The 23,021-nt window shown below is 48.4% G+C and overlaps 5 protein-coding genes across 5 annotated transcripts; 2 read left to right on the top strand and 3 right to left on the bottom strand.

Annotated features, from left to right (window-relative positions):
• Window positions 1-756: 756 nt before the first annotated feature.
• On the bottom strand, window positions 757-6,270 carry LTR84_000289 (uncharacterized protein; the record flags this gene model as incomplete). Its single annotated transcript, XM_064843920.1, has 5 exons — window positions 757-783; window positions 828-5,509; window positions 5,565-6,034; window positions 6,086-6,112; window positions 6,167-6,270. The coding sequence occupies 5 exons, from the start codon at window positions 6,268-6,270 to the stop codon at window positions 757-759; spliced, it is 5,310 nt and encodes a 1,769-aa protein (XP_064711780.1).
• Window positions 6,271-7,872: 1,602 nt separating this feature from the next.
• LTR84_000288 (uncharacterized protein) lies at window positions 7,873-14,246 on the top strand (the record flags this gene model as incomplete). The annotated part of the gene is made up of 3 exons (XM_064843919.1): window positions 7,873-13,579; window positions 13,633-13,748; window positions 13,803-14,246. The coding sequence occupies 3 exons, from the start codon at window positions 7,873-7,875 to the stop codon at window positions 14,244-14,246; spliced, it is 6,267 nt and encodes a 2,088-aa protein (XP_064711779.1).
• Window positions 14,247-15,203: 957 nt separating this feature from the next.
• On the top strand, window positions 15,204-17,399 carry LTR84_000287 (uncharacterized protein; the record flags this gene model as incomplete). Its single annotated transcript, XM_064843918.1, has 3 exons — window positions 15,204-15,553; window positions 15,621-15,940; window positions 16,006-17,399. 3 exons carry the CDS (start codon window positions 15,204-15,206, stop codon window positions 17,397-17,399), a joined length of 2,064 nt encoding a protein of 687 aa, XP_064711778.1.
• A 562-nt stretch (window positions 17,400-17,961) lies between these two features.
• Window positions 17,962-19,428, bottom strand: LTR84_000286 (uncharacterized protein; the record flags this gene model as incomplete). The annotated part of the gene is made up of 2 exons (XM_064843917.1): window positions 17,962-19,248; window positions 19,300-19,428. 2 exons carry the CDS (start codon window positions 19,426-19,428, stop codon window positions 17,962-17,964), a joined length of 1,416 nt encoding a protein of 471 aa, XP_064711777.1.
• Window positions 19,429-20,471: 1,043 nt separating this feature from the next.
• LTR84_000285 (uncharacterized protein) lies at window positions 20,472-22,219 on the bottom strand (the record flags this gene model as incomplete). The annotated part of the gene is made up of 5 exons (XM_064843916.1): window positions 20,472-21,198; window positions 21,246-21,314; window positions 21,362-21,444; window positions 21,498-21,799; window positions 21,862-22,219. The coding sequence occupies 5 exons, from the start codon at window positions 22,217-22,219 to the stop codon at window positions 20,472-20,474; spliced, it is 1,539 nt and encodes a 512-aa protein (XP_064711776.1).
• Window positions 22,220-23,021: the final 802 nt, after the last annotated feature.

Here is a 23,021-nt window from a genome sequence, read left to right as displayed (position 1 = left end):
GGCGGCAAACAGTCGAGGGAATGCCAAACATTTAATTTACGCCTAGAATAAAGGCTGAAAACGCGGCGGGTTGTCGTTTCGGCGGGTTTTACTTTGCGTGGCACTTGGTGGCCGGTAGCCACGAATTGGACAGCCAACTAAACTTAGGGGGGTGTGGAAAGTTTTGGGCATGAATGAACTTTGATACGTACCTAAGGCAAAGGGGAAGAAGGCAGATTGAGAATTTAACCATGGTACTACCTAACTAGAGTACCATTGATCTGGTGAAGAGTGAGGTTGAAAATAGGCCCTAAACATTGTAGAACTTTTAACTTCACAGGTGCCTAACAGGCTGATTTTAAAGACCGTTAAATGGTTTTTGGATTCCGAGTCCAGGCGTAGGCTCCGCCTATGGATCTTTGTTTGGGGTGGAATTTATATGGACTATCCTAACTGCGTAAGTGCCTGGAAACCCCTACAATTAGTGGCGCCTCGTCCTAGCCCAGTTCAATTGTTTCGTAGGATGGACAGGAAGTTGGATCGAAAGCACATCTCCATACATGGCAGCTGAACAAAGGAAACGCTGTGAGCTGTTCTCGAAGTGCAATCAATGCTAGCCCGAACCATTTCGCTATGGCCACCTCCCTTCCTGGAAAAGAAATATATCGGCACCTCAATCAGGGAGATGACGATGCAAGTGCAATCGCAGTTGCCGTGCCCCCAGAATGGGTGATGCTGACGTGTATTTTCGATATACCTTTTGCATCTGCCACCTGCTTAATTCTTCCATGAAGCTGTAGAAGTCTGTTGTTAGTCGAAATCACGTTAGGTCATGATCATGGACTTACTTCGACTTTCGGAACCCCGTTTTCATCACGTAAAATCTCAATCTCGTCCATGGCAGCCCCAGCACCGAGGGAAGGAATTTGAAGACTTTTGAAGACCGCCTCTTTGGCACACCAAACCCCTGCGAATGAGGCCTTGGAATCCGGCTTTGAATGGCAACTTTGACGTTCCATGGCGGTGTAATTGCGGTTGATGAAGTTCTCGTTGTCGACAGGCACATCGCAAATGTTTTCAACGTCAATGCCGACCGATGTTTGATCCGACAGGGCTGATGTGCCCAACATTGAACGCACTGAGTTGAATAGCAGCATCTCCTGCTCTACTTCGTCACGAGGAGTTCCTGCTCGAGAGGAACCATGAGAGGTTGTCTCCGAGCGATGGAATGCTAAGGTCTCTGAGGCTGCATCGCTCGAGACGCGTGCCTTGGGATTCAAAAGCACTTCCTTGAGTGTCCCTTCTGAAGTCTCCCACGGCGAGCGCTCTTTGGCCTTGAAGATGGAATTCGTCATCAACGCTTTCTGGAAAGCGACATTGCCAGAGCGCTGCCGCAGGGTGACCAGAGATCTGTAGTTATCGTATGACTCTTTATCAATAGCTGAGAAAATATACTTTGGTGCAACGCAAATTGCAAGGCCGCTTTTCTGACCAAAACCGAAGGAAGTGAGCATGGTAGCTTTGACATCTCTTGGCCGAATTGATTCCATGGGATACACAATATGTTCGTACTGTCGCAAGTTGCGTTCAACATTATCAAGGTTTCTGTTTCCGGGGACGATTCCTGTCTGTAGCATTTGCATGCAGCCATTCAATTGCCACGCACCAGCTGCTCCTTTCGGATGTCCTGTCAGTGATTTTTGACAAACAGCGAGTATTGGATTGCCTTTCGTACGTCCAAGATGTGCGAGCTGAGTGCTAATGACATCGGCCTCGTTCGTGTCATTTGCTTTGGTGGATGTGCCATGCATGGACGCAACGGCAATATCGTTGATGCCTAGACCCCATGTAGCTAAGGCGGCTTTGATCGGCGCTATTTTAGGATCTTGCAGGCGAATGTCATTCCCCCATGTTCGTTTGGCGGATCTGGCCTTGGTGGCGGCGGCCGTCTCGATTTCCTGTACCATTTGTTCAGACCAATCTGGAAGGCCTTTAGCTTTTTCGATCTGAGAGTCTCTCCAAACCTTGATGAGCTCGAAGCTCTGCTCAAGTTGCTGTCGGCGAAAATCCAGATCAAGTAAGTGCGACTCCCCATGACTCGACACCTCCCTGGCAGCAGTCAAGATTCCTTTTCCGGGGGCAGGAACAGAACGCCCGATTTTGTCGCCAGCCATCTGTGTATATGCCACAACTGCGTAGATTGGAAGCCCCATTCTAAGGGCCTGCTCTGCGCTCATCAATATTTGCACTCCGCATCCCGCTGACTCGACAAAGCCGCCGCGAGAGGCAGCACTTGGTCTAGACATCTCCTTTGGCGTTCGACCGCGCTCGAACTCATCGTTGCTGCTGGCAGTGGCTTTCATCTTGGCAAACTCGAAAGACATCTCCTCCTGAAAGTCGTCGCATCCACCAACGAGCGCCACTTTGCACTTACCTCCTTGAATAGCTTCGCATCCAATATCGAGTGATTCAATGGCGGTAGCGCAGGCTCCGACGGGTGACTTGATCGGGCCAGTGGAAGATAGGATGAGCATGTTGATCCAAGCCCCAATTGTGTTCAAGAAGGATTCCTGGAGAATGTCGCTTTGAACAGGCCGATCGAGATATCTGTCTCGATATACTCCTCTCATTGCCAGTAGTGGCCCAGCACCAGTGCCAATACAATTAGCCAGTTCGGAGACATGAATATACTTGTAAAACTCGTAAGGATCCTGGATACCAGCAGACAGCAGAGCTTCAGAGACACAACAGAGAGCATAAAGCGTAGTTGGATCTGTCTGTTGGATGATATCTTCAGGTATACCATAGGCCTTTGCATCCCAACCCTTCGGCAGTTGTCCAGCGATCTCACGATCAAATGGAGTTGCTTTCGGGACGAGGAAATGTGCACTTTTCTTAACTTGCACTCTGTAATCATCAGTTCCAGGAATGGATTCGATTCGAACTTTATCTTGAAATCTGAGCTTAAAAGCTTCAGCTGTAGCTTTGGATGCTTCGAAGGGCGGAAGGTCATCATCAACAACAACCTCATGGAGAAACTCCTTCTTGGACGGGTCGTAACCTCCCAAGGCATCGGACTCGATGAACCGAAGTCCTGTATGATTCATGATATCGTCGTGATATCTTGCCTTGATATCAACATCTTTCACTGGCTCCTGGCTTTGCTTGTCAACCCAGCCAGTGTAAGGTTGGCCCTTCAGGTCGCCGTCCTTATGCACGATCAGGCCCATAATCCAAGCAAGTTCGACATAACCTTCCAACGAAAGTTCGGTCTGATGTTCCATCTCCCACCGAGTTCTAGCGCTGCCCCAAGGGCCGAGCTCTGAAAAACCAACGACAACGACAACTCTCGAGAGATCAAGCATGCCATTGAGATTTTGGACGTCTCTAGTCAGATCTCGATAATCAAGGAGATTGGGAAAGCCGACGCTAATATTTGCGAGTTTAGTAGCGCGATCATGGGTGGCGGGTTCGGCTATGTACTGTTCAGAGCCTATCAGAATCATCTGGTGTCGGTGGCGCTCAGCAAGCAATGCCTTTTGGAGTTGGCTGTTGTCAGATATGGTTTTTCTGGCGACAACGATATCTTGCTTGAGGGTCTTCACAAATTGTAAGCCACCATTGAGATCGGCGTAGACAGGATGATCTTCACAGAGTGTCGCGATACCTGGAGTCATCAATGCGAGAATATTGAAAGCCATCTCCGCCTGCGAAAATGTGATCACACCATGACTTTCAATGGCATCGGCAACAATGTTGTTATTGGACATCAAGCCTGTGCCCCTAGTCCAGCCAATAACAGTACCACAGATATTGAGGTACGTTGACCAATTCTCCGAATAAAAGCGGTTGAACAACGTTTCCAGCCCCAATTTGGACTCAGCATACATGCCGTCCCCTCCAAAGGTTCCATGATTCGGGGAGAGTGGCAAGATCACAGTGGTTGGCTGAGTATCGAGTGAACGTGCTTCCTTCTGCTTGCACAGATGGCCAAGAACTCGAAGCACATTGGTAAGCATCGCACGATGTGCAAGCTCTGATTTACTGTCCAGGGCGTCAATTGCACCACTTTCTGGGATTGCAGCGAATGGGATGATAAAATCGAGATTTTCTGCATTTCTTGAATCAGAACTGTAGATATGGTCAATCAAGGCTTCACAGTCTTTCTTGCTGGCTTGATTGAACGGAAAGATTGACAAAGTAGATCCTCGGGCACCATGTTTGCGATAGACATCTTGGTAGTACTTCGCTGAATTTGAGACAGCGCGGCTCGTGGTCACGATGACTTGAGCACCGCCACACAGGAGCCCTTGGACAACTTCTGCACCGATTGAATTTGGCCCTGCACCAATGACCAAGACTGTCTTGCCAGCAAAAGTGATACCTGAAGTTGTACCGGTACGTAAGGCCGACAGCAAGATATTGGTAGATTCGGGATTGTACTTCCAACCCTGCTCAAGATGACGACTGCGCAGATGGACGAATGGTATGTGCTCCCCATCTGGTGTCAGGCGCCCATGTTCCACCAAAGCACTGTAGTTGGCGATCTCTCGTGGTATCTCGCGGTATTCAACCTCACCTGTCTTGCTTATGAGTGTCTTAGGAGCCATAGCTTGCTGGTTGTATTTGAAGACAGGTTCTAATTCCATTGCTCGGAGACCAAGCCTAGCGATCTCCTTCGCGATTCGGCGAGGCCCATGTAGATTGAGGGGACCACACGTATGCTGAAGGATGTCCAAGCAACTAGGCTCAAATCTACTCAGCAGTACTTGAACGCTTTCGAGGTGAATAAGACTCTGTATATCGGTCTGTTTCAGAGAAGAATCACTCAGTAACCTGAGTAAGTCTTCCCGTGCCCAATTCCACCACGAATCATAAGTCCGGATCCTGCGGCTATCGAAAAGAGGCTGGATACCGTCAAAGAATTGATCATCGAATTCGTTCGTCCACTGGTCCAAACGCTCTTTGAGTACTTTCTCCGAAGCCAACAGCTCTTGTATTTTCTCATGCTCCAAATCAGGATTGATCTGCAAGAACTTCGCCAAAAGTTTGTATTGTTTGAGATGGTAATCTTTCTGTTCGTTACGTACGAGGTCAAGACCTGCTGAATCGATGGTGACAGGAACCTGAACAGACACAGCTGCACTCAATGGGGAGATCGATATGCCTGAAAAGGCCGCCCAACGGAGAGTTTGAGAATCTAAAAATTCTTTTGCAGAAGCAATATCAGGCAGGCGACTTGGTGGTTCTGCTGTAACACTCAAGACCATGGGAATGAGCGCGTGAGTCTTGCTGAGTCCCCAAGTGTCTTGCAAATGTGCCAACATGGCAGCTTGTGTGAAGCCAGCAGGCATCCTCCCAGATATAAACTTAGAGACAAGGGCCGAGAGTTGTTTTCCAGGCTTTCCCGAGAAAGTAGATTGGAGTGCATCACCAAGAGATTCCAAGGTCAGGTCTTCTGAGCCGTCTGGAATATTGCCGAATTCTGCGCCTAGATCGCCAATGAGCTCATTCTGGAGAGTTGATTTGCCTAAGTTTGACTTGTTAATTTGATACTAATGGCCACAATTTTTGTTCGGACGCACCTCCTGATAACTCTCGAATTGTCTTTTGTGATGAGACTTGGTCAAATGCACGTTTCAACTTCTGTGCTGTTATTGCAAGCACCACGTGTGCCGCAGTTAGTGAAGCATCTGCCACAGCTATTGACCCAGCTACGGAGGAAATTTCGCCGAGATGGGCCTCAGCAACTTTTGTGGGGGAGGTCTTGACCTCTACCTTGAGGGTAACGTTGACTGTGTCTTTATCGATGGTTTCATTGGCAGAATTTGCTGCAATGGTATCTTCTACCCGTTCTTGATACTCGTAGTACACGTCATTTTTATTTTCTGCAGAGGATAGAAACTTGAAATGAGACCACCGAGATCTTGTATGGGGCGCGTAGCATTTTGAAGCACTCTTTTCAATCATGGTAGCCAGGATTTTAGCCGGGCCAATCTCGATATAACGTTCGATGCCATTGCGTTCACGTAGGAACTCCTTCTGGGTTTCGATCCTTTGCTAAAGTTATCATCAAACATTTATGAGAGCAAGGAGACACACGTACCAACGGACTGGAGAAGCAAACTGATACCTAGAGAAGCAGTTCCGTCAGAGACGTTATATGAATGGACATACTGAAACCCACGAGAGAAGCTCAATCAAAATCTTGCAGGCTAAAGCCTGATTTTCTCTCTTGGTCGCATGGAGATCAAGATCTGTGGTGGCTCTAACACCAATGACTTGAGCCATGATAGATACCTTTGGCGTTTCACCGCTCAGATTTCTTGGCTGGTCCTCGTTGGTTCTTTAACAAGAATCCCAGAATCACTAGCAGAAAGCACTTCAACATAGCGTGGTCTGCACTCAGGAGATTTGAACATAAATCACGGCAATTTTAGTTTTTCGATGCTTGTGGCACTGATGTTTCTTTCATATGGGTCAGGGCCGATTGAGGCAGCTTAGAGCGCCTTCTCACATTGATTTGAGCTCAATCGCCCGACTGACAACATCAAGCAAGGCTGGCGCCGAGCGCGATGTGAGCATTTTTTCGTCGGCGATGGTGCTCGGGGACTTAGTTAGATTCTGAGCAAGTTTAGCCGTGGTGGCCCCTAGAAATGCCCCGGCTGACAGTTGGACTGGGCAGTCAGTGTGCCTAGTGTTGTCCTGCTCCGTATGAAGTCCGAAGAAGAGGAGCGTCTACCTGAGAGCATGATTTTGCTCTGTGGCCTTGGATTTGCCAACATGTTGAGATGTGGTTGATGAAACAGTAGATGGCTTGTGGTAGCTAGAAAGCTACCTACCTAATGTTAACTAGCTAGGTAGGTAAATGTGAATAGCTGGTATGCCAAGAAAGAACTTAGTCGTCCTGGTGCCAAATAGCTCTAATTTCCATCTTTTCCTATTCTTACTTGGAACTATCTACTACTCTTCCCACCTCCTACAGGGGTACCAGGTACGTAGAAACACACAGCCGCCAAAGTAGTTCAATACCTATCTATTGCAAACTCGTTAATATACACTAACCCTGCTGGGCAACTTAGAAGGGCAACAACCACAGATTGCTTCGAGACTGCCTTGTAATGTATTCGCATCCAGTTCCCAACCTCAACAAATAAGCTTCCCATCCTTTGAGCTTACATCTCTTGCGTGGTAGCAAGCCAATTCGAGAACGGGTTGACCCTAAGCCATCTACAGTGCCGACGTCGAGTGTTCACCGCTGTCTGAAGCTCTGTGTCATGATGCCCCAGTATGATGATCAAACCCACTAACAAGGGGGCAATACTCACATAAATCACCGCCCTGCTCTGGAGATTAGAGCATGGTTCCACAGGACCCGGGAAAGCTTACTCAAGGCCCAACCTGGTCTACTACTACCTGTATCTCGGACGTGCCAGCACATGCACGAGCTCAATGCTGCTCGGTGGTCTTGGGCTCGAGAAGAGCGTCCAAGAAAAGGTGACTATCCTGCATAGGGTACACTGGCAAAGGGCCACAAATGGGCTGGCTCGGCGGTATGCCCCTATGCTATGGAAATGCACCGTGCCACAAGAGGGATTTCGGCGTTGATACGGCGATATGCTGAGTGTTGGGGCATGGCTCGTGATTCAACGCAAAGTGCCGACCAAGAATAAGCCAAAACTGCTCTCATATCTGTCCCTGCAATAGCGGATTCCTTACTGACTGAGCACTTCCCTCCTGATTGGCATGTGTACAAAACTTCGCTGAAGAGCTGTCTTGTACCAAAGTACTCTGACAAACCACCCCGTCCTCTTCTTGTTACCAAAGTTCTTCCACTGAACTCCTTAGTGGTGAATCACGACGCTTGGTATCAATGTTTCGTCTACCGATACGATGATCCAGATCCAAGATCCACCACTTTCTCCACAGAAAAAGGTGCTTGCCGCGATGGACGTGGTACAATTACCGCTGCTATTCAAGGACTTGAGACATGTACTGTCAATTGACGTGGCATACATTGGGGAAATTAGATGGCAGAGAGATTTGTTTCTCCATGCTCTATCTCATCAATCGATATCAACTGTACTTGAGCCAACAACCGCTGGGGAGCTCGTTCTTAGATTTCTCGGATTTCTGATCGACAACAATGCTCGCTCATCCATCGTTCAGTCGTTAGTCTGGACATTCGAAGAAGAATTTCTAAAGGCCACTGACCCCCACTCAATGATTTGTGCCCTTCCTGTTAGTTCAGCTGTGCATAGAGAGCTTCTCAGCACTTATTTCATGGCCTTATCCCGATGTGAAACGATAAAGAACCCACACAGTGCCTTACTGCATCTGGCACAACAGAATCAGGCAACACTGATCGCAGTCTTTGGAGGACAAAGCACCAACAACCCTAAATGCTTTTCGTCATTGGCAGGACTTTACTCAACGTATAAACCCTTCTTATCGGAACTCATCAATGACCACGTGGCACCACTACTGTCTGGGCTTTGTCGCTTACCTGAGACAGACGACCATTATTGTGGACGATCCATCGATCTAACGACCTGGTTACAAGACCTTGGAAGTGCACCCGACATGGAATTCATCTCACAAGCACCAGTCAGCATGCCTCTAGTGGGTCTTCTAAGTTTAGCTCATTATTGTGTTACCTGCAAAACACTCGGAATGACACCTGGTGAACTACGTTCGCGTTTCAAAGGCACAACCGGACATTCACAAGGTCTAGTGATTGCAGCGGCGATCTCTATGGCAGATTCTTGGGATTCCTTCTATCATATTGCGAAACTCACAGTTGAACTCTTATTTTGGATGGGCTTCTACTGCCATCAAGCAAGGCCTCACTCATCAGTGCCTGGACCTCTTGTGAAGGAATGCCTTGAGAATAATGAAGGTCAACCATCTTTCATGTTGAGTGTACGCGGCTTGGATCGCCCACGTATCGAGACTGTCCTTGCAAATTGTAACAAGAATTTGGCTTGCCAAGAGCAGGTATATCTAGCACTGGAGAACACTAGGGATAATTTCGTCGTGGCCGGTCCCGTGAAACCGCTCGTTCATTTAAACTCGCATCTACGAGCACTCAAGACAAACGATGAAATGGATCAGACTCGGACACCGTTCAGTAGCCGGAAACCAGTCATCCAGCACCAGTTTTTGCCCACCAGTGTGCCGTTTCACACAAACTACTTGAGTACTGCTGCAGAAATGGTCAAACTTCGTCTTGCCGGCAAGCTGACTTGGAACGCAAATTTAGCTTTGCCTGTCTACCACAGCAAGACCGCACAAGATCTCCGGAGTGTCGAAATTCCAAAGCTTCTGGAGACGTTGATCGACGCGGTAGCTTGTTCGGAATGCCGATGGCCTACCGCTTTGAAGATCCCAGGCACCACACATATCCTGACATTTGATGGTGGTATAAGCGACTTAGTTATGAGAGTCAAGGACGGCGAAGGCGTCCGAGTTATCGACATGACCAGCCTTGGATTTTCCGAAAAAGAAGTCGGTACGGCCATTGACCTCTATTCCCCAACGTTACTTGGATCGTGTGCAGCAGTCGTCTCTTGGGGGCAAAAATTCCAACCCCGGCTTGTTCGTTCTCCTGCAGGCAAGTGGTCTATTCAGACTAAGCTCACCCAGCTGCTTGGCTGTCCACCGGTGGTGGTTGCAGGCATGACGCCAACAACAAGCCACTGGGACTTTGTATCCACCATCATGAATGCCGGATATCATGCAGAGTTAGCAGCCGGCGGCTTCTACGATCAGGATGCAATGACATCGGCTATCAAGCAACTCGCAGAATCTCTCCCCCAAGGCAGGGGTATAACCTGTAATCTGATCTATGCGAGTCCTCAGACCATGGCTTGGCAGCTCGCGACCTTACAGAAGCTAGTCAGAAGAGGAGTTGCTGTCCATGGTCTGACTATCGGAGCTGGCATTCCATCTGCAGAGATCGTCGCAGATTATATTCGGACCCTTGGCATCAAACATATTGCATTCAAACCTGGCTCCGCGGCGGGGATAAAGGAAGTAATCGAGATTGCCAAGGCTCATCCTCATTATCCAGTCATTCTACAGTGGACTGGAGGTCGTGGAGGTGGTCATCACTCTTATGAAGACTTCTATTCACCTATCCTAAAGCTCTATGGGATAATACGAAGCCAGAGCAATATCATCTTGGTCGCCGGCAGCGGTTTTGGAGCCGGTGACGATACGTTTCCATACCTGACAGGAGCATGGTCATCTCGATTTGGTTATGCTATGATGCCATTCGACGGAGTGTTGCTTGGTAGTCGCATGATGGTTGCAAGAGAGGCCCATACGTCGGCCGCTACGCGGGAACTTATCTGTCAAACCCCAGGCGTCTCAGATGCCAACTGGGAAAAGACATATAAAGGCCCTGCGGGTGGCATCATCACTGTTCAGTCGGAGATGGGACAGCCCATCCACAAAATTGCCAATAGGGCAGTATTGCTATGGAGCGAGCTGGATCGAACGATATTCAGCCTACCTCGAAGCGATCGCGTTCCAAAATTACTTAAAAACAAGGACAGCATCATCCGAAAGCTCAATGCAGATTTCGCCAAGCCATGGTTTGGCCAAACATCAAATGGAGAGGCCACAGACCTATCAGCCATGACGTACATGGAAGTCCTAGAGAGAATGATCAGTCTGATGTATGTTAAACATCAGTCTCGGTGGATTCATACATCATACGCCAGCTTTGTCTACGATTTTGCTGGTCGAGCTACACAACGCCTCACACAAGCCAGTGATATCGATGTGTCAGATATGATTCTGCGCGAGCCGTTCAAATTTCTGGACAGATTACGTCTATCATGCCCTAGGGCATCCACAACTATTCTGAACCCTGAAGACTACACCTTCTTCCTCCATCGATGCAAAGCACGCGGACAGAAGCCTGTCAATTTTATCCCGATACTAGATGAAAATTTTGAATACTACTTCAAGAAAGACTCCTTATGGCAATCTGAAGATGTTGAGGCGGTGGTTGATATGGATGCAGGCAGAGTCTGTATCCTACATGGACCTGTTGCGGCACAATTTTCTCAAGAATGCGATGAGCCTGCCAAGCAAATCCTCGATACTATTGCGTACTCTCATATAGATATGTTGTTATCCGAGCAATATGGTAACTATACGCCCTCGATCATTATGCTGTCTGATCAAGAAAGTGCAAGCCAGAGTGGTAGCCTGACACCAGACTCCTGGACAAATGCAACACCTCCAAGTCTGGCCACGTCCATGGAGAATAGTCCGTTTTCCTGCAAGAGTCCAGCGCCTCTGCACGATCTACAACCTTCTATGGATGCCATCAGCTATTTCCCCCCCTCCTTCTTAGCAGGGAGATGCAGTGATTCATCAACACTAATCCGTGCATTATTCCATCCTGATCATGTTATTCGGGACGGACATCACAAAAACAGTCCTCTTCATCGAATCCTCGAACCTCGCGAGGGAACTTCGTTGTCAATTGATAGGGAAGCTGGAAAGGTTATACTTGAGAAAGATGGGCGATCTGGTGGTGAAGTGCTAGCTGAGATCTCCTGCCACGACAATCTCAGATTGACAGTCGACCTCGTTCTACCAAGCTCACATAACGGTGGCTTCCTTGCACTACCGTTTGAATATTCTCTTCAATCAGCAACGGGTCCATTCACTTTCAGCGAAAATATGGAGGACAGAAACATTCGGATCAAGGCATTTTACAGCAAACTGTGGTTCGATGAAGACCTTGACATGAGTGCTACCTCGGCCTCTACTTTTAGGGGAAACGACATGGTTCTCACGAAAGAGATGCATCAAGACTACCTTTCCACGATTGCTCAATCATATGCCAACGATACGATGATGTGCGGAAATTCCGAGATCTTCCCTATCGGCTTTGGTATTGTCGTGGTATGGGATGTTATCTCCAGACCTCTTGTGGCCACAGATATCGACGGCGACCTTCTCTGTCTTGTCCACCATTCAAATACCTTTGACTACTGCAACAGAGCAACACCACTTCATATCGGCGATGTTGTGTCTGCCAAGTCGAAAGTAGAGGCTGTGTACATTGAAGATGCTGGCAAGTACGTTGAGGTTGAAGCAGAAATTATTCGCGTAGGCGAGACCGTGATGACTGTGAGGTCGAAGTTCTTGTTCAAGGGACGATACACCGATTTCGCCTCCACATTCCGCAAGCAAAAGGAGCCAATTCAGGAAGTCAAAATTGTATCTCGACAAGAGGAAGCAATCCTTCTCGATCGAGACTGGTTTCATCCGCACGAGCCGAGCTGCTCCTTTATTGGACAGAATTTGCTCTTCAAGTTGGAATCACTTGTTACGTGGAAGGAACATAATGTATTCGAAAAGCTCGCCGTCACAGGTACGGTGATTGCTCGAAGATCCGAGACCGAAATGGTGGAGATCGGTAGTGTGGATTTTCATGGTATTGATTGCGTGGGAAATCCTGTTATGGACTTCCTGACTCGCAAGGCGATCTCATCGAGTGCACAAAGCAGCCTTGCACACCCCGGATGGTCTAATGATAGAATCATTGAAGTACAGACACCCAACAGCAATGAAAAATACGCCAGAATCTCGAAGGACTACAATCCTATTCATGTCTCACCACTATTCGCGGAATTTGCAGAGTTGCCGGGTACCATCACTCATGGCATGTATACATCTGCTCTTGCTGCTAGCATTCTAGAGAATCTCACCGCAAATGGAAATTCAGAACGTCTACGGCGATATTCGGCGACGTTCACAGGCATGGTCCTTCCCAAAGACAGACTCACCGTGAAGGTTAAGCATGTTGGCATGAAGGAGGGTAATATGTGTATTGAAGTGACTGCATACAAAAAGGGCACAGACCAGATCGTGCTCGAGGCAGAAGCGGAGGTTGAGCAAGGTAGAACGGCTTATATTTTCACTGGCCAGGGCAGTCAAGCGAAAGGCATGGGAATGGATCTCTACAGTAGCAGTACCACCGCGCAAGCGGTGTGGGATTCTGCAGATAGATATCTCATGGATTCCTATGGTAAGTCGAGCAAAATCTATGGGAAACCGGAAGCGAGTATGCTAACCTATTTGCTAGGATGGTCTGTACTTGACGTGATACGACATAATCCTAAGAACTTGACAATCCATTTTGGAGGCAAGCGAGGCCGCAAGATTCGGGAGAACTATATGGGTATGCAAGTTGAGACTATTCTGCCAGATGGACACACAACTACGAAACCCATCTTGCCAGGCTTGAATTCTACGACGCGGTCTTTCACATTTTCTGAGCCTCGAGGTCTCCTTTTCTCTACACAATTTGCTCAATGTGCAATCTTGGTGCAGCAGAAAGCCAGCTTTGAAGATCTGCGAGCAAAAGGGTTTATTCAAGACGGTGCAACATATGCGGGCCATTCTCTGGGAGAATACGGATCCCTCTCAGCATTCTCAGGTTTCTTGTCCATGACTGATCTCATGGACGTGGTATTCTACCGTGGTCTCAGTATGCAGTTAGCCATGGATAGAGAAGAAGACGGTGGTACTGGCTACTCCATGGTCGCTGCGAACCCCAAACGGGTGGGTAAAGGTAATAATACTGCTCCTATCTCTTCATTCCATTGCCTACTCACATTTGCACAGATTTCAACGAGACCGCTTTGAACTTTGTTGTCCGCACCATCTCATCTACCAGCAACGAACTACTGGAAATAGTCAACTACAATGTGGAAGGCGAGCAATACGTCTGTGCCGGCACTGTACGTTTTGTCACACTATGTTGACTGATCAGTCACTAATCATTCTGTCTTCAGGACAAAAACCTCCAAGTTCTTTCAACGGTTCTGAGTCACCTCGCCACATCGTCCGGTACTCAACCCTTAGTTGCTGAGGCTCTGCGAGCAGATGACACGACAGCGGAAGAGCTCAAAGCCTATATCTCCAATTGCGTCGCCAAGGTTCGAACCTTGCCAAAGCCACTTCAACTGGAACGTGGTACTGCAACCATCCCGCTCAAGGGCATCGATGTACCTTTCCACTCATCACACTTGCGATCTGGCGTACACTCATACCGCAAGTTCTTGCAGAAGCGCATTCATGCGAGCAACATACAACCGGAGAAGTTGATAGGGAAATTCGTTCCAAATGTTATGGCGGAGAGGTTTTCGTTGGACAGACAGTATATTCAGGAGGCGTACCGGCTGACCCAAAGTTCAGTCTTGCGGGAACTGCTAGATGAGGGCTATGGCACGGAGTAGATGTCTTTCATTGCGAGAGTCTTAGAATGACCAGTTTAGTTCAACGGATGGCTGGTTGGCGTTGATGATTTGCTCTTCCACATCATACGAAACTGCTGCCCATTGCTAGACACCACGCATTTCAGAGGAATCCTAGCCACAAACCCCTCACTCACTATAGCATATGACGCTATACGTAGCAAACCTGCCACCGTGCTATGTGAAATTTCGAGCTTCGAATAGTGCTACGCAATCTATCGTTGTTCGCACACGAGCTAATTGATCAATATGAGAGGCTTTCTATCACAACTCATGGCACAATGATGATTTCTCGTTCATGGTCTGATGGAAAAATTTGCAAGTCCAGACCCTTTCAAGGCCATAGAATGGCACAAGTGTGGAGCATATCAGCTACCAGATTTCTTGGTAGCCTTGCTGTGCAATTGCGATTTTCGTGAGCTGATCATTCATGGCAATGAGTTAAGTCACCAAGATCAAGTTTCCTTGATCTCAAAGCGTACTGCATCCCAAAGCAGTTCTCACAAAGCCAGTTTTATCGGACAATAAATATCATCGAGGTTGTGTGTCTCACCCGAGATCAGAAAACCGCCGGGCCAGGATTATTCGTGGGCACCGGCGAACAAATATTGCCCGGAACCACGTTTTGCATGTGCCTAAGCGGCTCAACCGGTATCATCAACCATTTCTACGCTGAAGAAATATGTCGATGATGGAGTGACCTTAGAGAACATGTGTACAGTATTCCATACGTAGCGTGATTTCGCATTCGGTATGCATTTGACCCATTTCAATAATGAAGTCCGGCCAAGAACTCGCCCTTTCAATGACTGGTCATCGTCCTGGCGAAGTCTTATATTATCTTGATGTAAAGACGCAGCATAGACACCTTTGCAATAAACAAGACTACCAATCAGCTATTGATACATAGAGCTTCAAGATAAAGCATTAAAATCCAAGATGGCCACTGAAGTCATCGACGTTCCTGTCGTGATCATCGGCGGCGGAGGAGTCGGGCTCAACCTGTCTTGCTTCTTGTCCGACTACAAGGTCAAGCATGTACTCTTCGAGAAACACCCTTCTACATCTATCCTCCCAAAAGCCCACTATCTAAACCAACGTACCCTTGAGACGTTCCGCCAGCATGGTATGTGGGATGCGGTCACGGCTCAGTCTGCGCCTCTCCACAACATGAGTCGTGTCGAATGGCGTACGACTCTTGGAGGAGATGGGCCATTCGACCGCCGGCTGATCAGCACGATGAACGCTGCTGGAGGAGGTCCTCATTCCTCTATGTCAGAAGCCTATAAGTGAGTTCGGATCTGGTCTGAAAGCGTGAAAATTTTGCTTTGCTCCGTATGCTGACATCATTCACAGACGTGACTCTCCAGTCTCTGCATCAAACATTCCTCTACTGAGACTTGAACCGATCCTTCGTTCTATCGCCGAAGAACGTAACCCCGACGGAATCTTTTTCAGTGCTGCTGTTGATGACTTCGAAGAGGTGAACGGTTCTGTCCTAGTCACTGTCCGCAAGGGCGATGGGTCTGTTGTCAAATATCGTGCTCAATATGTTGTCGCCTGCGATGGCGGCAAAATGTCCACGCAGAAACTTGGAATCAACATGGAGGGTCCTGCGGCAATTATAGACTTTGTGAGCACCCATTTCAAAGCTGACTTGTCAGATTACTGGGATGGTAAGGCACCTAAGAACATCTTCCCATCAAGCCGTTTCTCAGTAGTGCTAATCTTGAGCCTGCAGACAGAACACTCATTACACACTTTATCAACCCCGAGGGCGGATCTATGGCACACCTCGACTGTGGTGCTCTGATCCAGATGGGTCCAACATGGGGTCGCAATTCTGAAGAATGGGTTCTTACCTTTGGCTTTCCAATGAATGACAGCAAACGCTTTGAGACAGATGCTCTTCCAGAACGGGTGCGTCAGCTACTCAAGCTTCCTGATTTGGAGATGGAAGTCATGCATGTCAACCACTGGGTTCTCGACCGAGTGGTCGCAGACAAATACCGAGTTGGTCGGGTTTTCATTGCAGGTGATGCAGCTCATCGACGACCGCCAGCTTCTGGACTAGGATTGAACACCGGCATCGAAGACGCCAAGAATATCGCGTGGAAGCTGGCCTTTGTCTTGCACAATAAGGCCGATGCATCACTCCTTGATACTTACGAGTTGGAGAGACGTCCTGTTGGCATCCGGAACAGTGACTGGGCTTTCTTCAGTTTCAGCAATATGAACGTGCTTAGCGCAGGGGTTGGTGCAATCCCAGGTGCGAAGGAGTTCAACCAGCAGCGATTCGCGCAGCTTTTCGAAGACAGTGAGCGCGGCCGATCAGCACTTCATCACCTTCGACGTGTACTTCGAACACAGAATGTTGAATACAGTGCCCATGATATTGAACTTGGGTTCAGCTACAACGACGGTGTTCTGGTTTCGGATGGCACCACTGCACCTCTTTCGGATCCCGAAGGCCAAATATACAACCCCACAACCCGGCCAGGACACCGCCTTCCGCATGCCTGGGTCGTACAAAATGGGTCCATGGTCTCAACCCATGATCTCATCAAGTCTGATGGTGCAGACTTTGTCCTTCTCACGGATGAAGACGGCGACAAGTGGGTCGAGGCGGCAGAGAAGCTTGCCCAGGATACCAACGTCAAGGTGGCGACAGCTCAGATCAGAGCTCGTGATGTGACGAAGCCCAAGGGACTTTATCTCGACCATTCGGACTCATGGGTCCAGCTCAAGGGTGTTGAATCAGGCGGAGCCGTCCTTGTTCGACCTGATAACTTTGTGGCATGGCGTACGCCTCGGCTTAGCGAAACTCCAGAAGAGGATTTGAAGTGTGCTCTCACGGAGCTGATGCGTCAAAGCTTGCAGCAGGCTTCGCAACAATCCTCCACTGAAGATGTGACTGTTAAAGTCGAGATCGAAGACAGCAAACTCAGCAACCCCATGACTGAGCACAGCGATGATTCAAGTGCCACCGACTCCAGCAGTATCGCCACGCCAGAGAATGAATTTACTGAACCACCAAATCCGAACGCTGCCAGCTCAAAGTCGGGTGAGAAGGATACTGGTAGTCTCGTGATTGCCGTCATCAACGAGCTTACTGCTCCGATAAGCAGTATATAGGTCCTGATGACCGTAAGGTCTGGACGGGTTTCTATGCCTGAGAACACAGCTAGCTTTAGAGATGAAAGAGGGGAATTTGTCAGGAATCATGGAGATGATAATTAGTACAAGCGTATGGTCAGAAAGCATTGAACACATCCCATCTGGTCTGCCTCTCTGAAATCTACAACGAAAGTGGCATCCCACGATTGAACACTTGATGGAATCTTCATCAGGCTTTAAGTATGTTGTTGGGGGGTCGAGAAGATGAGTTAGGAATTAACCAGCAGTTGTCATGCAGCCTGACACCAAAGAGGCGCGCTAAGAAGGCTTTAGGCATGATCGGCTTATCCTAAACTGGAGACACTCTTTAACTGGATATTTTGGTTAAGTTCAGGTGATACGACTTCTTTGTTGCTTAGGTACCTACTACCTGGGTACCTCGGTAGATACCTACTTAGATAACTCGTCCACGTAAAAACCAGTTTGGCTTCTTACCCACCTAAGCCAGCTTGTCTCGGACACGAACTAAGTTTCCTATTTTTTAACCACTTCCTTATGCTCCTGCAACACAATATTTTGTCTACATAAAGAAGTCCAGAATACCCATAAGGATGGCGCTGACAAAATACGCATTGCTCACTAAGATCAAGGACGCAGAGTTAGAGGTTGGCTCTGTGCTTGGAGCAGTTGAAACAGATGCAGCTGGCGAAGGGTCCGAACTCGATGCCGACGGTTGGGCCGATGGTTGAGTCATTGCCTTCGACGTTCCTGAAATGGCATCCCTTAGACCCGATGTGCCCGCGGCAATAGGTATGATGTTTGGCGAACTGTCTGCATTGTTCGCCTGACCAAGCCCGACTTCGTTACTGTCCCAGTCAAGGATGAAGTATGCACTTCTCAAGAAAGCATCTCCTAATATATATGAGTGATAAACCGGAGGAGTTGGTCCCCATCCGTTGATCATGAAAACGCAGGTGTCTTCAGGGAAGTCGGAGACTCCGAGGTTCTGAAGAAGAAGTGCAGATGGTAAGACAACCATGTCAGATATCGGAACCTCGATACTTATTCCGTCGAAGCCGAAGATGAAGGTCTTAGAACTCTGTGCCAGGTTGCAATCGCAGACTCCATACGGCAAGGTGGTGTCTCCGACTGTGACGTTAAAGGTTTGGAGGCCATCGACTTGAGCCCAAACGCCATCCACGATGTCTTGTGGAAGCTTGATATCAAAATTGCCTGTATCAATCATGACATCAACTGGGAGTCCTGGTGATGCGACATTACTGTCTGCTACCGCGATAGAAGTCAAGCTGACAAGGATTTGACCTCCATCGTTCTTCACAATGGGCAGCACCTGAACATCTCCTTGCCACTTTGATGTATCAAGGCCACCGAACACTACCTGCCCAACAGAATCACTAAGTGGACCAGAGAATATCCCCACCGACGCAGACTCGAGAACTCCTGCCTGGGCCATGATTTGCAGAGAAGAAGCTTGAGACGCCGGACCCTCGGATCCTGGGCCATTGAGACCGAACCAATTTTGTGGATCAGCGGTCGAGCTGCCATTAGCAGTCCCCACGGGGAAGCTCGCAATCGTGAGGTCTCCAATCGTCAGGGAGTCGTTGAGCCAAGATCCCGAGTCCTTTGATAGCTCATATATGACGTCCATATCATCAGAGATCCAGATGGCACTGCTTGAGAGCGAAGGATCATAAGATCCAAATGTTGAGCATGGCTGACCCACTTGCTGACAGAATTCTGATCCTGGATTGCTCAAGATAAGATAAGGGCTGCCAGTGTCAAGAGCCGCCATCAGTTGCTGTGGAGGTGTACCAATGCTGATATTCACCGTGTAGAGGAAGCCACTCTTGACGTGGTCAGCACTGGGGACCGACTAGCTTTGCGCAGTCGAACTTACAAAGAGATTCAAATAATCCAAGGAGGCTACATTGTTGCTTTGTCGCCGGTGCAGATCTGAAACGAGCGGAGCTGGTTTTGCACAGACTGCAGACCAATAAAGGGTGCCGATCAGCATAAAGGTGCGCATGTTGCGAGCCATCAATTTTTTTTTTGCTTTTGGGGTGATACTTGAGGCATAGGATCTTGTGAATGGAGATTTTCAACAGAATTTATATCCAAACACTTCGACCCTCCAGCTGCTGCGAGACACATTGAGGCTGTCGATGCAGTTGGCTCCACCGACAGAGAGATATTCGAGCTGAATTCAAATCCCTGCTGAAGGATTGTATACCTTGTAGGAAGGCGTGCTTGTCATTCTGTGGCTCAGGTAGATTGTAGCCTACAGGAGAAGCTGCAATATTGGGCTAACTGCCATAATGAATCTGGAGTCGAGGCAATTCGAATATTGCAGAAATTAACCATGACCAATCTGCTTGTCACAGGGATTTATTGACATGACTAGTTAAGCTTGGTCCGATAGGGTCCTAAAAGCTTTGCTCCTCGCTCTGTTGCAACAATGTGAATACAGTATTGTGACAATACAAACCATGAAGCCAGTTGGGTGAACACATACCTCGAGTGGAAGGGAATCGCTTGGCATGACCAATCGTATCGCGGAACACGTCAGGACGGCAAGATCCCACAGGATGCCTTACGCTAGAAACTTTCCGGATCGGCAATGCGGCTGAGAGTATTAAGGCTAAGTAATCCCAGGGGGAATGCGCCTAGATTGACGAAAGATCGATGAATGCTGCTAAACGATGGTATCGTGAGTGTTGTTTATGCTGCCAACCAACCTGCAGGGATCGGGGATCAGGTTAACGCCATCTTGAGCCTTACGATCCCTTGGTATTGAGAGATTCGATAAAGACGATTTGTCAAGGGCGTAGATTGATCTGATGTTTCTCGTTCTTTCGACTTGATCATGATCCGTGTGCTTCTGAACGAGCCCGTTCTTGGCATGGAACATGAAAGACGGGCAAACTCAGCATGACAATCATGGTAGGGAGAAGGCGAGATCATTGCCGTCCGTCTGCCACCACCTCAGACTGACAAGAGCCCCTTCTGAGAACTTGGATAGACGACATTACCCAGATCGCGGGGAGGTCACGCGTAATTGAGCTTCGGACATCAGTCATGGTTCATCTTTCCCCATGCTTGCTCACATGCAATAGCCATCTCTTCGGTGAGCAAGAATGTCTCGAGAATATCTTGTATCTCGCTCCATCCTTGACTCAGGGTATAACCAGTCAAAATGGTTCCGAAGGACACGCCAGTGGTACTCCCTAATATCCGAGTTTGAGCCCAGACGGCTACCATTTGGGCCCAGGTAATGCACTCTTCGTGATGATCGCTTATCTCGCAGGTTTGCAAAGTCTTGCGTAGGTGAGCTTGTACAGATCCGAAGAGTGGACCATACGTCACACAACCGAAGATGGATTCAACGAAGGTCAAGAGGGCTAAGCAGATGACATGCTCGATTGTTGCATCCGCGGATGTGTCGGGGTTCGCATAGTTTGGCTGCAATGACGGTATGCGCCGTATGCAATCAATACATTCGTGGAATTCGTGCTCAGGTTTGTAGGTTTCGGCGAATTCCATTTCATCAGCAGAACTCCTATTCATTCGGGTCTTTTCGAGGATTTCGACAACCTTAGCAATGCGGTGCACAATTCGAAGTACTTCAACACTGAGGTCGCCTTGGCTTGCTAAGGCCTGAAACCCGCTCGGGAGCTTCTCATATATCTTCAGTTCTGCATATGCACTTGGGTACATATAAGTTAGAGGCTTGAGGCGATCAAGAGGATACGGTGTAAGTAAAGTTTCCCCGGCCTCAAGACTCCATGAAGGCTTCTTGCTACACTGAGTTTAGTCTCATCCGGGACATCATTGAGGATTGCTCACTCTGACAAGTAATCCCGCAGCGTGCTTTGCATTTTGGGGTTGTGTAATCGCCAGCTGTGTTCAAGTTGACTACGAGGATATAAGCTCATCGAGCCCAATGAGGGAGGGTCGCCTACCTCTCCGGTCCAGGTGGGTTCTTCATTATCTGGCGCAGAGCAAGTCGATGCATTAGCACGGGTCCTGCTTCAAAATATGCAATCTGGTCAATAAAAATCAGTAATGATACTCCGAGCGGCACTTGGGAGTACAAACGTCCATTGCCATCAGTAAGATTATCGCCATCACTGTTCCGACTTCAATTGCGGCGCTTCCACTTGCTAACTTCTTCCACAATAGCTTCAATGCCTGACCACGGAAATATAGTACGCGAGCCGATGGTTCTTTCGCGTACGTCATACTGGTCTGAGCTTCGTATGCACTCGAAGTCATAGAAACTATCGCATTGAAAAATTCGGGGTTGGCTAGAGCTGCTGATAAATAACTTCCTGTCGAGGCCTGGAGGCTTCCTTGAACTCGTCTGAACGGTAGGAGCGTTGCAGAATATGAATGTAGTACTTGAAAAGGACGAAACGTCCTAAGTTAGTTGCAGTGGGAGTATAACAAGCCTGAGACATACAGTATTGTAAGATTTCATGGACACCCGCCGTCGTTGTTCGGATTGGCAAAGCCCCAAACGGGTCGAGGCCGGAAAGAGAATTATCAGAGGTCGGGCTAGCCACCAACTGGCCCATGAGAGGTGCATCGTTGTCGTGTAAGGTGCGATCATCCTGATCATTGAGTTTACCATCACTGGGCCGTACATCATTCGTCTGATTAAGTGAGGCATTACGGATCACTATATGATGCGGGTTTGTCAAGGAGGTTTTCTTGCCAGTTCGCTTTTGTTTCGAAGCGTGCGACACGATCCGACGCTGTTGCTCTGGGTTATTTTGATATACCCCATTCCTATAGTTGATGAATATTGCCTGGTGCATTTTTCAGGTGACTTTCGGAGGCAGACATTAATCCACAATGATGCTAAAACAATACCTGGAAGGTTGCTGATATTTGAGACGGAGGATTGCGGACAGCGGCCAGAAACTCGTGTCAGCCATGACCCTGAATCGAGGAGGCATAATCATTCTCCGTCGGAGTCGGGAAAACTACCCGCCGCGCCTAAGGGTTTGCCGAAGCTCGGTAGGTACCGATGTACCCTAAGAGGCAGCTAACTTAGGTATCTGAATTAACTAGGATAGCGAAGCTGGGAATTTTTTGGGTGGCTTGACGGAAACGGTCAGATAGCGAGAGGCCTTCTGATAGATACTCTCCAGTAAGCACAAAGTCAGCCTTCGCACAACGAGCACGAAATAAAACAGATTGTATATTCGTGTTCTTCGTTGTTGTGTCTCACGACCCATAGACCCAAGAGCCTACTGGTAGCCGCTGCCAGGTTCACTGTCCTGTTGGCCGAGAAATCAATACCTCAAGTATCCAGCCTGGGCATCACCAACCTCATATACCCAGGAAAAAATGATGAATACATGGTTGAACGTAGTAAGTGCAGGCCGCGAAGAGGAAAACAACAATTCATCTTAAAATCTCCAGATTTGCGCAGATTTGCGCATTCCAGCGGCAACACGCCTCCACGAGGCTATCCCTGAGATCTCATACAAGGTGTTCTACCCTTTGACGTTGGTGGGACCCATGCTGCACGGACATCTGCAGTCGCGACTGCCACCTGGTCTCACAAAACTGAACTCCGGAAATAATTACATTCATGCAAGCTTGTGTACACCG

This window comes from Exophiala bonariae (assembly GCF_035927105.1).
Source record: "Exophiala bonariae strain CCFEE 5792 chromosome Unknown scaffold_1, whole genome shotgun sequence".
Lineage (NCBI taxonomy): Eukaryota > Fungi > Ascomycota > Eurotiomycetes > Chaetothyriales > Herpotrichiellaceae > Exophiala > Exophiala bonariae.
The sequence above is the reverse complement of the archived record's forward strand: the minus strand, read 5'-3'. Positions and strand labels throughout refer to the sequence as shown.